The sequence below is a fragment of the Anolis carolinensis genome, chromosome 2 (genome assembly GCF_035594765.1).
Source record: "Anolis carolinensis isolate JA03-04 chromosome 2, rAnoCar3.1.pri, whole genome shotgun sequence".
Classification (NCBI taxonomy): domain Eukaryota; kingdom Metazoa; phylum Chordata; class Lepidosauria; order Squamata; family Dactyloidae; genus Anolis; species Anolis carolinensis.
In genome coordinates this window covers 41,322,185-41,336,007 of record NC_085842.1, presented here as the reverse complement: position 1 = coordinate 41,336,007, position 13,823 = coordinate 41,322,185, and the positions used below count along the sequence as shown (strand labels likewise).

Here is a 13,823-nt window from a genome sequence, read left to right as displayed (position 1 = left end):
CGTAGAACTTTCTCTCTTAAGGGAGTTTTTCAAGACTCATGCTGGTGGCTCAAGTTTTGGAGAGGTTGTAGGCCTCTGGGATTATATTGAAGCCTACACTAAAGAGATTACTTGTGCCTCATAAAGCTACAACTCTCGTGGTTCCATAGCTTTGAGCCCTGGCAGATGCCAATGCATTCATTCTACAGTGTAGATTGGGCATGGGCAAACTTTGACCCTCCAGGTGTTTTTGACTTCAACTCCCACAATTCCTAACAGCCTACTGGCTGTTAGGAATTGTGGGAGTTGAAATCCAAAACACTTGGAGGGCCGAAGTTTGCCCATGCCTAATGTCGCTGCATCCTTTCTCTCAAAGGAGTTTTTCAAGACTCACCCGGATGGCTCAAGTTTTGTAGGCCTCTGGGATTATAATCCAGCCTACACTACAAAGATTTAAGGTGTTGGCTGATATTTGAACAGAGGATGGGCCGGAGATGTCACTGCCTTGGTCCTTTCACTGTTGGCTGCTACTTCCTGGTGGATGTCAGGTGGTGCAATACAGGCTAAATAGTATAATTTGTCCAGTGGTGTGGGTTGTAGAAATCCTGTGATAATGTGGCATGTCTCATTAAGAGCCACATCCACTGTTTTAACGTGGTGAGATGTGTCTCATACTGCACATGCATTTCAGTAGCAGAGTACCAAAGTGCACGGGCAGATGTCTTCACTGTGTCTGGTTGTGATCCCTAGGGTGTGCCAGTCAGCCTTCGTATATTATTTCTAGTGCCCACTTTTTGCTTGATAGTGAAACAGTGCTTCTTGTAAGTCAGAGCATGGTTCAGAGTAACTCCCAAGTATTTTGGTGTGCTGCAATGCTCCATTGCAGGGCTGTAGCCAAGGAAGGGGGGGGGGGTAGGGGTTCAACACCTGCCCCTGAAATTTTTCAGTTTATTTAAAAAAAAACTGGTTTACTCATGAATTTTAACTGATTAACCAAATCCCCATGAGTGTCTACTGAAGTTTATCGATGGAGCCTGATTTCGAAATTATTTTGCATTATTGAACTGCTCTTCATGATTTGCTAAGGAAAAGTTTCAAGGCCCCCCCCCCCCCCCCACAGCATTTTTTTCTGGCTATGGTCCTGCTCCAGTGGGATTCCTTCCCAGGTCAGCCCTGGCAGTTAAAGAGGTGCCAAACTGCATTCATTCTACAGTGAAGATCAGGCGTTCCCAAACTGTGATCCTCCAGGTGTTTGGGACTTCAAACTCCTAGTAACCCAGCTTGGCTAACAGGGAGAAACTCTGGGCGCTGATGTGCAAAGCATCTGGAGAACCAAAGTTGGGGAGCCACTGGTGTAGATGCAGCTCTCAAGGGAGAAAGTTTTGGAGTGGGTGCGAAGGGTTATATTCCACCGCAGATGACTTGTGCTGTGGGGAGGGGAACTAAACCAGGGACAGGCCTTGGTGGTGCAAGGCAGGGTGCCACTCTCTCCCAAGAAGAGCTGGAGCAGGGTCCCCCCCCCCCCAGCCCGCCTTGCTCTTTCTCCTTCCTCCCTCCTTCCCAAGCCAGAGAGGCGGGACCTGGGGCGCCTTGGCTGCCCGCCCCTCTCCTCCAGTATCCTAAACCAGTTCCCAAGCCCTCGGGACCAGGGGGAGAGAGAGAGAGAGAGGAAGAGAGAGGGCGAGAGAGAGGGTGCGGAGGGAAGGCAGCCCCTTCACCTCTCCCAAAAGGCTCAGCCCTCCAAGCGCGCCCGGCTGCACTATGCGGGCGCCTCGGACTCTCCTCCGCTTCTCTCGGCTCCTCCCGACCCAGTTGTCGCCGCTGCCGAACCCGGGACGAGCCCAGCTGGAGGAGAGGGATCCTCACGTTGAATAAAGGGAAAGTGAACTTGCGGGAAGAAGAGGAGGAGGAGGAGGAGGAGGAGGAGGAGGGGAAGGTGTGGGAGGAGGAAGGAGGAGGAGGAGGAGGAGGAGAGGGGGCCAAGCCGGGAAGGAACAGCTCTCTCTCTCTCTCTCTGAAGTTTGGGCTCCAGCTGCCCTCCCCTCCCCAAGAAGGCGAAGGAAGGGGAGAGGAAAAACCACTTCTTCTTCTTCTTCTTTTGGTGGTTGCCAAAAAGAGGGGGGCGGACGAGCGGAGCGCTTGCAACCACCATGCAGCTGGTCTTCTGGGCGGTGGGATTCAGCACGCTTTTCCTGCAGGATTTCTTGGAAGCAGCCGGGAGGAAGCAGCAAGGACAAGGTAAGAGGCTGGCTTGGGAAGCAGAAAAGCTCCGAAAGGGACTTCTTTATTTGCAAGGAAAGTTTGGCATTTCTTTGCCCCCCACTTTCCCCTCCTTCCTTCCTTCCTTCCTCTGAATCTGGCAAGGGCACATCTGCACTGTAGAGTGGAGGCGGTTTGACACCGCTTTTAACTGCGGTGGGATCCTGGGGGTGGGATTGTCGGTGGCAGAGAAGGCGAAAGACCAAGCACCCCTCGCTGCCAGGATTCCAGAGCATCGAGCCCTGGCAATTAAAATTGGTGTCAAACTGTGCCCATTGCACAGTGTAGATGCGCCCCGAGCCTCCCCGCTCTCCTGGCGGCTCCGCCTCTCGAGGGAGGAAGACAGTTTGGGCCCAGAGTCGGAATTAGTTCTCCAAAGTGCTGAAGAAGCCAAGAAGTGGTGGGCCTCCCGCTTGGCATTTGCATTTCAAGTCAGCAGCAAACTTTTACAGGTTGGCAAGGAGGCACAGTTGAAAAGTGCAGTATGCCCTGGGGGAAGAGATCTGGGTTGATGGGTTATGGGGTGTTAAGATGCTGTTTAATGGGTCTGTTCCTAAGGCATTCTACTTACTAGGAGATAAGCTCACTGCCTTCATCCCTGGACATGTTTTATTGTCAGGATGGCAAAACTGTATTGAGTATCCCGCCTGAGTTTGAGTTCTGTTCTGGAAGTGCTGCTGTGTGCATGATTTCTGCCGCTCACTACGCTGAGGCATGGTTACATAAGGGCAAAAAAGTTATTCTGAATTTGTTGCAGGCACTTTCTGCACCACTGGTCTAAACCAGTGGGATTTCTTATTTCCACTGCTGTCTGTTTGTAAGCCTATTTCAGTTATAGAGAGAGTGAGATGATAGGAGCAGCACTTTGGAGAAAGTTCATCCAGTCTACAGTTTCAAGGTAGATCTTTCCCCAGCTGTTGGCTGAAGTTGAAGAGATGGCCCAGTTTTGGTTCTTTTGCACGCTATTGTCTTTCAGCTGGTCCTTGAAGCTGCAAGGCCATTGAATAACTGAGGTGGCCAATTGCTACATTAACACATACCTCAAACAGACAAGAGTTCTTTCTCCCACCCTGGATTATCCACAGATATATAAACCCCTCTTGCCTAGTTTTCCACAGACCTCACAACTTCTGAGGATGCCTGACATAAATGTGGGTGAAACATCAGGAGAGAAAACCCCAGCCATGAAAGCATTCGACAACACATTATATCAGATAGTTTGCACACTCATGTATCAATTCACAATGATGTGTCTTAACTCTTCACAGTTCAACCACTGGAGACTCTGAGTGAGTACGAGATCGTGACGCCCACCAGGGTGAACGAGTTTGGAGAACCCTTCCCTACCACAGACCACTTTCACAGGAAGAAGCGGAGCCTTCATTGGGATGTTGAGAGCCCGGATGCTTCCTCCTCCTCCTCCTCCTCTTCTAGTACCACCCAAGCACACTACGAGCTCACAGCCTTTGGGCAGCACTTCTTTTTCAACCTTACAGCCCATTCAGGATTTATCGCCCCTCTTTTCACTGTCAATTTTCTTGGAGAACCTGAGGTTAACCAAACAGACTTTTACACTAAGGAGCAAAGCAACATTAAGCACTGTTTTTATAAAGGACATGTCAACACGGATCCCCAACACATAGCAGTCATCAGCCTCTGTTCTGGGATGGTAAGTGCTTGTCTTACTGTTTGCTGGACTCAGTTTGTTTGCTTCTGCCTTAAAAACCCACTTATCTTTCTTCTTAATCCTCAACTCTTGAAGTTGAACCTCCCTGGGAGATCTGGAATCACAGGGCACAAACACCCTTGTCCCAGTTTGCTATGGTTTTCTTCATATCAGAGGGATGGGGGAGCATATTCAAATACAGTATGACCCCAGTATATGCGGAACCAATATCCACAGTTTCACTTATCCAAAATAGGTTATTTGTAAGTCCAATGCAACTCTATGGTAGTCTTGAGCAATACGTCCTTTGATTCGATAGGATTTACTATTATCCTCAGTTTTGCTTCTCCACACAAGTCCAGCGACATATCCCCTGCAGACACTGGGGTCATACTGTAAAGCAAGACAGTTCTCTTTCTTAAAAGGAGTTTTGTACTGCTGGCTATCAAAGCTGTCTACTTTCTCCAGACCTCCCCACTTTTTGTCTGAAAGTTTTCAAAGTCCTCAAGTGAACATACAGTATCTCCCTCAAAGCCAGAGTTAGGGAATCATAATTGAAGTCCATGGCAAAAGCAATAGATCAAGAATCAAAGGCTTTGCTTTTAAGGAGGGCTCACTTTGATTGATGGGAAAGGAGGGGGAACAGGGGAGGAGCGGGGAGTGGCATTAATGAACAAATTCAGCATTTTCCTCCAGAGGTCATTAGAGGCAGGTACTCTTTTCTTCACACAGGGAGACTCTTAACGGGGGTTCTCTGACATGAGGCGAACAGTGCAGTGGGAGCGGAAGCAAGGAGGTGGGATTACCCCAGGCGGCTTTTCAGAGGAGGGAGGGTGGACTGGGAGGAGGGTCTCCAGTCAGAACCCCAAACAAGGGTGGTGCTTTGAAGCATGAGAGCCATTTAAGGTGGAGGGAGTCAAACCCAAAATCATGCTGTTTCTTGGCTTCTCCCTCTCCCTCTAGTGAGATGAAGTTGGCTTTAGAGAAAAGAGTCTCTTCTTGCCCTCGCTGACACTCAACTCTGCATCCTAAGTGGAATTTCACAGCAATGGGACCCACTTCCACTCTTAGAACCACCCCTTCCCACTTTCAGTGATGATGAATAATGAATGTTATTCCAACAACTTATTTCAAACTACGAAAAGCCGCTGAATTTTGTTTGGGTTTGTCACATTGCAGTTTAGGAAGCACCTCCTTTCCTCTAACTTTTAAGAGCTTCTAAGCTGACACTTTAAGTAGATTTCAGTTCCAACTGAACAGCACATGACACTGCTTTCTGTTGTGCATATGCAAGATCCCTCCTGCAAGTGGAACTGAGAGGAAAAGAAGAATGTGTCCTCTCATCTCTGAACCCCCTAATGGTCCCCTCTGTCCCAGAGGCAGAGATGCAAGAAGCTAAATTTAGCCAGTACTTACCAGTCAGGCAAAACTGAGCTCTTGTTGGGGTTCTCAGTGGTAGTGCCCTACAGGTAGCACAGCAAAAAGAAATAAAAGAGGAGTGCGTGGACAGAAAACCCAATTCTGCCACCCTAAAATTCTCTTTCGTCCCTCCAAGGTGCTGCTTGCGCAGTAGTTAAAACAACCCAGAGTGCTTGTTGTTGTTGTGATGTTCTGCTCTTTGGTGGGCGGAGGCAGAGAAGGAGGAGGGAGCCCAAGGTTGTGTAGAGAAAAGCAGCGGGAGGGTGGGAGTATGTTATTCCAGCCCTCCAGGCAAGCATCATCACGTTCCTGGGCTGGTCAGAGGAGGAGGGGGAAGAAGCATTCACACCCACTTCCTCATGGAGGAAGCACTGACCCAACTTGGGCATTCTGCCTTCTTGCTGAGATCAACTTTAAGGGAGTTCAGGAACTCTGTACTCCTTTGCCTGCTGGAGGCTTAAGGCGGAAAGGAAAGACAGAAATGTCAAAAATGCGGTCTTCCCTCCATGCTTAGGGAAGGAAAAATAGGGATGTGGGACAGCAGGAAGTAAAAAGAGCAGGTTTGTTATGTGAAAGTTTCCATAAGAATGTGCATGTGTTTTGAGGCATGAGCCTTTAGAAATATGTTGCTCTTTTGCAATCTCCCCTGGCCAGTCCCTGTAATTCCTGAGTCTTTATTTAGAAGATCCAGAATTATTTTCTGGATAGGAACATGCATCATGTGAAGAAAGAATATCTCATTCAACAGTATTCTATTTTGTCATTTTGAGGGTACAATAATAATTGCCCCTCCCTGGGCACTGTTGTGATTCCATACTTTCAAGTTATTTCTGACACATAGCAATTCTAAGGCAACCCTATTATTGGATATTCTGGGGTCGAGAGTGTGTGCCTTGCCCAAGATCACCCAGTGGTTTCCATAATTGAGTGAGGAATTGAACCTTGGTCTCCAGAATTGTAATCCAACATCCAAACTATAGCACCACAGTAGCTAGTTCTACATAATTTCAGATAGAGCTTGTTTTAGAAGCTGACTGTGAAAAGAATGAAAGCAGAGGAACTTCAACATTTCTCCTTTCTTGCTTACTATACCTTAATTGCACCCCTTTGGTCTAGTAACTGAGTCATTTGCTGAACACTTCAGGAGATAGTTTAGCCCTGTTTGGTTTGGAAAAGTCCATCAAGAATTCAGAGAGAGCGATGGCAGACAAATATCCATGTGATAATGTGCTTCCTTGTGATAACATGAAGAAGCTTTAAGGCCATTTCCTGCAGTGTGCAGAAGCAAATTCCGGTGTGTTTTTTTAAACACCGGAATACATGACATAATATGCATTTGACCAGGGTTGAACTCATATGATATCTCCCAGGGTTGTTAGACTGCACCTTCTATCTGTCCTGGCCAGCATACCTCATGATAAAGAATGCTAAGAGCTGCATTCCAACAACATCAGGAAAGTTTCATGATTTCAGTCCTGGCACTACAGTATAAGATGAGACAGTTGGCCAAAGAGAATGGTGCAGAGCATTTTTTCCGTGCATTAAATGTGTGGATTTTGTGCTATCAGCAGAAAATTTAGAAATAGATCTCTTGAGTTTTATGTTGCTGTCTTTTGTGTAGTTCCACAACATGTTTTATAATGTTTTCTTCCTTCCTTTTCAGCTAGGCACATTCAGATCTCATGCTGGAGAGTATTTTGTAGAGCCCCTTATAACACCAGGCCAGCAAGAATATGAAGAGGAGCACAAAAAGCCGCACGTTGTCTACCGACGCAGCTTACCCCCGACATTAATGCCAGAAGACAAGCAGACTTGTGACACTTCAGGTACTTCAGATTTGGATTTTTCCAAACCTTTTGGTCTGGGTGTGGAGAAAATAAAATAACTATGCACAAGACGTCATATGGCATGGAATCTTACATCTGATATGAAGTTGTGTTTTAAGTGGGCTGTTTCTTCTTTTATGAGCTCTAAAATATCTTCCCAGAATTTAAAAAAACTGATACAACTGTACAGTTATGATGGCTTTAGGCTTTAACATTATTGATTACCCTAAGGCAAAGCTCAGCCACTTTGAACTCCACCTTTCATCCCTTGTGTTTGAACATTCTTTTTGTTCCACTCTGCTTGTGTCTGGGAACGTGCCCTCTTTCTCCTTCAAACAACAGGAGTGCAGTCTCCTGTGATACTTATCTGAAACTTCACCCTACAACTATATGATCCTTTGGCATAAATATTTTTGTAACAATATCTTAGAAGCAGATTTCTGCTTGGGGAACAGAACTTGTCCTGTTAATTTTGCTTTAGCACCACCCAGTAGCCACTTCCCACACTCCAGAATGTCCCCTAACTCTTCTATTGCAGGCTGCAGGGAGAAGACTAACCATGGGAGTTGCAGTTTTATAAGGTTTTTAATGTTCTCTGCCAAAGAGTGCTCGTGCCTCATCAAATTACAAATCCCAGGATTCCACAGCATTAAGCTATGGCAGTTAAAGTGGTGCCAAACAGCACTAATTCTACAGTAAAGGTGTAGCCCAAGTCCATGTCTGCTGATTGGAATCATTTCATCAGTGAGCAAAGTAAATAGTTCTCCCCCCTTCCCAACAAAACTCGCTTTTTCAAACTTAGTTAATTACCTTTCAAAAATTATGTTTTTCCCCTTCTCTTTGAGGATATGGATCTGAAAACTCATAATTTGGCCCCCATAATATTGATAATAATGTTACATCAGAAGTTTGCCTACGAAAAATCTCGGGATTAAAATAGGATTTCAGGAAGGAAGATAGTGCAATCCGATAATATCCCCAGTTGTACTTTTGTTGTTGCTGTTCTCTTTGGCTGGTTCTACACAGGCACAAAATGTAGCTCTGACCTGGCATGAAACATGGCTGGGAATGGGCCTGGTTTCCAGACACCTATTTCTGCACCAAACAGAGTGAAAGTGGATGTACCTTGATCTCCTACCTGTTGACTTCCAGGTCCCTGCCTTGCTGGTCACTTGGAGGGGACCAGGAAGTAGGGCTGTCAGAGATCAGGTACATCCCATTGTATTTTAGTTGTTGTTGGTGGTGGGGGCAAAGATCAGGAAGAACAGCCACCCTGTATCCCCAGGCTGCTTGATCCCAGGGAGTGTGGGATGGCTGTTGGGACACCATCCGATTCCACATATGAATTGTTGGTGGTATCTATACTGCTCCAACACAGGGGAAAACCCGAGTCCTGCTTCAGGGTTCAGATTTTCCCCTGTGGTTTTTAAACAAGGTATACAGCTGCATCACACAGCTTACCCTGGGTTAAATTTCATCAGCCTTCATGTGTTGCATTGATGCCTGCAGGCTGATGAAACTATACACTGATTTAAATGGCATGTGTACCGTCACCCTTAGAATCATAGAGTCAGACGGGACTTCAAGTGGGAAGAATGGCCAGCATTTGTTTCATTGCCAAATGAGGGACTTGGCACAAACCGTCTTGGACATCCATAAATGTGTAAAAGATTTGCCTGAACTCTCCATGTGTCAGAGGTGGCAACATTATGTTGGTACATAGCCAGTGAAGGTGTGTGTCAGTAGTTCTAGAGGGCAATGAATCAGTCGCCTTTACTAATGTGTGTGTAGGAGAAGATACATCTCATTATCTCAGAGAAATGTGGAGCTGTTCCCTTCTATCCTGTATTTGCATTTCTGCCCCCTTCCCTGCTATGACTACAATGCTGATTCTGAATAATTTCCAATTCATTTAATCCCAAGGGCAGGTAATCTTTTATCTGTGCCATCCTGCATGTAGAAAAGCCTCTACATTGTTTATCAGCGCAATACATTCATTTGTGGCGTGAAGTGAAGGAAGGAGTTCCATTCCTGGTAATCTGTGTGTGGAGATAATAGCACTAAGATTATCACAGGAATTGTAGTCAACCCTCCACATTCGTGGGTTTGACTTTTGCTGATTTGATAATCCATTGATTAGATCAAAAGGTTCAATTAGGAATTTCTAGGACCTCAAGTGCAACAATACGGTCAGCTTTCTCTGGTCATGCTGGAGGACCTAGAGAGAATATCTCTCTAGGTCCGCCAATGCAATTCTTTGGTTAGCTTCCAGCAGAAGTTGACCATAAACCAGTGCTGGAAGATCTTGAAATTCCTAGAGCGGTGTTCTTTCGGGTAAAGAAATATCAATTTCTTTATTCAGAGTTGTTCACTTTCATGGGGTTTCAGAACCCCTAACACCTGCAGATGGGAAAACTGACTGTATTAGGAGTGATAATGAGTGGGACCTGAGTAGACTTCCATACAGTTATGAAGAGAGATTTTTCAAATTCTACTTGGTGATTTTATACCAAATTCTACAGGGGAGTGGAGAATGGATGAGAGAATGGTACTCTCACAAGGCTTTTATTGTTTGTTCTTCCAAGGGTTGCTGCTGGACTATGCCACTCTGGTTTCTCTCTTCCAGCTGTCTCTGCTCCCTTCTTTGAGATCAGATGCAGGAGACTCAGAACAGTTGGAAAGAAACATGGGATCTGGCACAATTCATCAGCAACCCTTGGAAGAACGCATCTGTGGAATGTGAAGCTCATGAAATCAAAGGTAGTTGAAGGATCTTGAAAATTATTTAGCACTTCTGTTGCTTTCCCACTTATCTCCTGCCTCTTTTCACTGTCCTACCTGCCCCAACATCTGGAGAAGATCATGAGTGCTGTTTTCTTTGTTAACCCCAGGGATGCTTTGCCCATTTGTTTCTTTGCTTGATTTAAAACTTACCAGGCTGAATCTAAGAGTGCCTCTCTTCTCCAGAACAACTTTCCCATCCTTATTCAACTTCCCTATGAGTATCCAAGTCTATATTGTTGTGCGGGTGACACCTTGCCTTGAAGATGTATGAGAGGCACACCATAGGTGGCAGGCTGCTCTGCTCATATTCCTCTGCTCTGACCTTTCTATTTGAGTGAGTGGCTTGCTCCAAAAGCATGGGGGTTTGTGGGGGGGGGGGGCGACTGGCTATTGTCAGCTCCATCACTGGACTTTGGCTTGCCACAGTCCTTTTGTGAAGGCTGACTTCATCAGTCACAGCCGCTGGCCAACCAGAGAAAAAGAAATAATCTCATTGCCACTTTGAAGCTCAGCTGTATTCCAGAGAGACACTTGGGTTTGCTTTCATGGCATTACTGGAACAAACAATCATTTACACACTACAACTTAACGGCAAGACTTGAGTAGCTAAAGAATAAAATTGCAAAGGCAGAAAATACCTTAAAGCCCTGTTAGTAATAGTTAAGTAATAGTAATAGTAATAGTTAATAGTAGAGGAGAGTTTATTGTAGCTTAACTAGAAATGAAGATTTCTAGGATACCAGCATCCAGGAGATATTTCTTAAATGTACTGGCATTGAAGAGTAAGTGTTCCACAACCTTTTTTCTACTTAGGGGGCCTCAGAAATGGGATTTGCCTTGGTTTGGGCTATGTACTCGTCCTTGAAGTTGCTTCTTTGAACTTCTTTCCAGAGATGGATTTATCCTACCCTTTTTTGAGTTAATTTTAAAGAAAGATTTAATGTTAAAGATAAGGAGTTACAAGATAATCTGAGGACACTAATTTTTCTCCTTGACCTTTTACTGATTCAAGTGACTAAGAAATGAAGCAATTGTTACACAATCTAGAAACCCTTTTTATAACATCCAAGAAGTGGCCAGGGAAAGAGAAAACATGGTTCATTTCCCTCTGTCCAATGTCACTGCCAGTGATTCCCAAATATAACAACCCAGGAAGTGATAGAACATCATGTCCTAGTGCCACTCTCCAAATGGGCTTTATCCTTCACATCAGGAACCGGCTCTTGTTATAGCTTCAAGCAGCTATAAACTATTATCAGAGTGAGAAAGAGAGAGGGTGCATCTACACTGTGAAATTAATGAAGTTTGATACCACTTTAACATAGCTCAATGCTATGTTAATTTTTCAGTATAGATATATCTCAAGAAACCTCAGAATGCTACCATCTTGTAAATGTAAGTAACATGAAAGTGGTTATAGTACAAATTTTAAATCTCCGCTTTCAAGAACTATGAGGCTTTAATTCTCCATTCTCTTAAACAATTTAGTATAGCTGCTTCTCAATATAGTTTTAAGATTGGGATGGCAAGTCCTCCTCTTTGTTGTACATCTTGTACATTTTTTAAATCTTTATTCTAGGTTTTTTTCATCTCCAAATAATCTTGTAAGTTCAGCATTCCAATTCTTCTATTCTTTTTCCTTAATAGCAATTGGGATATTTTGGAACAAGAAGCATAGATTGGGTAGGATCTTCCATTGTAGCTATCTGTCCTCTCCTTTTATTTTTCTAGTAGGACACTCATAGTTTCAACTAATCCATCCTTATGTCCTGCCATGCTGAAGGTGATCATAGTTCCTAGTATGATCACCTTGCAAGCATGGCAAGAAGTTGAACAATATGGACATGCATTGACAAAATCACTTGTATGAAATTTGCATTTGTGTTTAGGTTTGCCTCATTGTGTAAAAGCAATAATTTCAGCAGGTGTTCTTTGCATGAGAAGCAACATGTACTGAAACCCCACCTTCTACTTAACTGTTTGAAATATAGCAGCCTTCTTTTCTTATTTCTCCTGGAAGACCTTGTACATCACAGTTGTTGAGGAAAATTTATGATGAATTTGGTGGCTGTGATTTATCCAGAGGAGTCTATCATATATATTAAAGATCTAGAAAGTTACCTTAAACTGGATACAGAACTTTATATGTCTTTACAAAGATGTAAGCCCTACTAAACGCCATGAGGTTTTCTCCCATGTACTTGGAAACAAACATCATCTACTGTACATCTATATTTTACTATGTGATATGAAGCCAGTGTGGATCATTATACTCCCAGATGGCCCCAGATCAACCAAGACAGCAGCCACACATATCGGGCTGAATCAATTTGGTGATCACACAGACCAGCCAGACTGTCTTCACATCTGCCCCATCTGTTCCCATCACTGCTGCCTCACTAACCAAGAAGTTCCCTGTGAAGAACTTAGCCATCACGGTTGCATCTGCTGAGGCATAAAGTGGTGTCCATGCAATCAAGAAGGCGGGGGAGGTAGAGTGATGCCCTCCTTCTTGATCATATGGTTGGGTGCCCCATTTTCACTTTGGCAGATGCAATAATGGCACCAATGCTTTCACAGGGTATTCCTTGGTCAGCAAGGAAGCAATAATGGCGACAAGAGGATGACAAATCCCCTTTCCTTCTCTGATCAGCACAATGATGGCCACGTGTGCAATGGATCAGGCCAAATGGAACCCAATCCAGCTGAGTGTACCTAGGGTATAACCCCAGATAACATTCAGAGCTTTCCTGAACTTAATCCCTAACTTTGCTTGCTATGGCGCATCTGTGTCCAGGATCAGAAATCATTTATCATGAAGACAACTAATGCCAGCTTCCGGGTGAGTACAGGTTTGTTTTTTTTTTACATGCATAGACCTACCCAGGATAACATGTCCCTTTCCTGGCCCATCTTTTTATGTACTTACACTGAATGACAGTGTTTCAATCCTCCATATATTGTTGGATTGCAACTCCCAGCATTCTGTCAGCTATGGATGATGAGCATTACACTTTAACAGCATTTACAGGTTTGCATTTTTGTTTAGCAGTCTAGAGTTTCAGAAGATACCTTCCAAAACTACTTGAAGATGTTTTGGGTTGGACCATGTTCTTTGCCAGTGAGCCGCTGCCCTACATGTATGCATACCAGAGGGTTTTTTTTTTTTGTTGGTAAAATTGGATTGCACCCCAATCTTGAATTTTGACAAAATGTACAATGTCCTCTTGATGCACAATACTGAGTGGAGCTGGAATAGCTTAGATTCTGTAACTGCAAGCACAAACCTGTGGTAACTGTTGTACTCCTTTTCATTTCTGTGCCAGCATCCCTGTTGAGTGGCCTTTCAAATCTGAACTTCAAATAGCATTTGATCTAAACATTTCCAGTTATTGTGGGGAGGAACATGGGCAGGGAAGTGGAAGGAAGAAGGAGGGGACTGGGAACTTAAAAATAAGCTTTAAGAAAGAAAGGAAATTGCTCACTGCACAGCTCAAGAGCTGCTTCTTTTCCTGAATTGCTGAGAAGGAACATTGGGAGGAGGAGGAGAAAGAGGATGGTCTTAACAGTTAGAGTGTGAGTCCAAGAATTACAGGAGATGGAGTATAGTTTAAAGGTTGGGAGTGAAATATCTGGAGCTGAAGAGATGATTGTGTGGTATCTCAGTCATAGGATTGTGAAATACCGGATGCTCACTTCCTACCTTCCCATAGTTCATATTTTAATTGTTCCCACAATGTGTACAGATGGTGACTTGGATTCAAACTTTGTCATGCTTAGAATAGACCTATGGGACAAATTATGGGACATGTTATTCATGGGACAATTAATTACACACTTTAATTTCCATTGGTCTCAGTAAACATGGTAAGCATGACTAAGACTGGATT

The 13,823-nt window shown here is 44.4% G+C and overlaps 1 protein-coding gene and 1 long non-coding RNA gene across 14 annotated transcripts in view; one reads left to right on the top strand and one right to left on the bottom strand.

The window, feature by feature from the left end:
- LOC103279512 (uncharacterized) overlaps nucleotides 1-5,738 on the bottom strand; it is an 86,406-nt gene extending 80,668 nt beyond the window's left edge. For 4 of the 8 annotated variants that reach the window (XR_506842.3, XR_010002530.1, XR_010002528.1 and 1 more), the window contains exon 1: nucleotides 5,321-5,673. This is a non-coding gene — a long non-coding RNA (uncharacterized LOC103279512). Of the gene's footprint in view, nucleotides 1-5,320 lie in introns of all 8 variants that reach the window. The other 4 variants (XR_010002527.1, XR_010002526.1, XR_010002525.1 and 1 more) reach the window with 2 other exon arrangements.
- The window catches only part of adamts9 (ADAM metallopeptidase with thrombospondin type 1 motif 9), a 185,027-nt gene continuing 172,788 nt past the window's right edge, over nucleotides 1,585-13,823 (top strand). For 2 of the 6 annotated variants that reach the window (XR_010002523.1, XM_062969684.1), the window contains exons 1-3: nucleotides 1,585-2,217; nucleotides 3,507-3,907; nucleotides 6,987-7,149. Coding sequence is in view for 5 of the 6 variants with exons in the window: in XM_062969684.1 (XP_062825754.1) it covers nucleotides 2,130-2,217; nucleotides 3,507-3,907; nucleotides 6,987-7,149 (652 nt within the window). In the remaining variant the exon portion in view is untranslated. Of the gene's footprint in view, nucleotides 2,218-3,506; nucleotides 3,908-6,986; nucleotides 7,150-9,775; nucleotides 9,910-13,823 lie in introns of those variants that run through there. The other 4 variants (XM_062969683.1, XM_062969681.1, XM_062969682.1 and 1 more) reach the window with 3 other exon arrangements.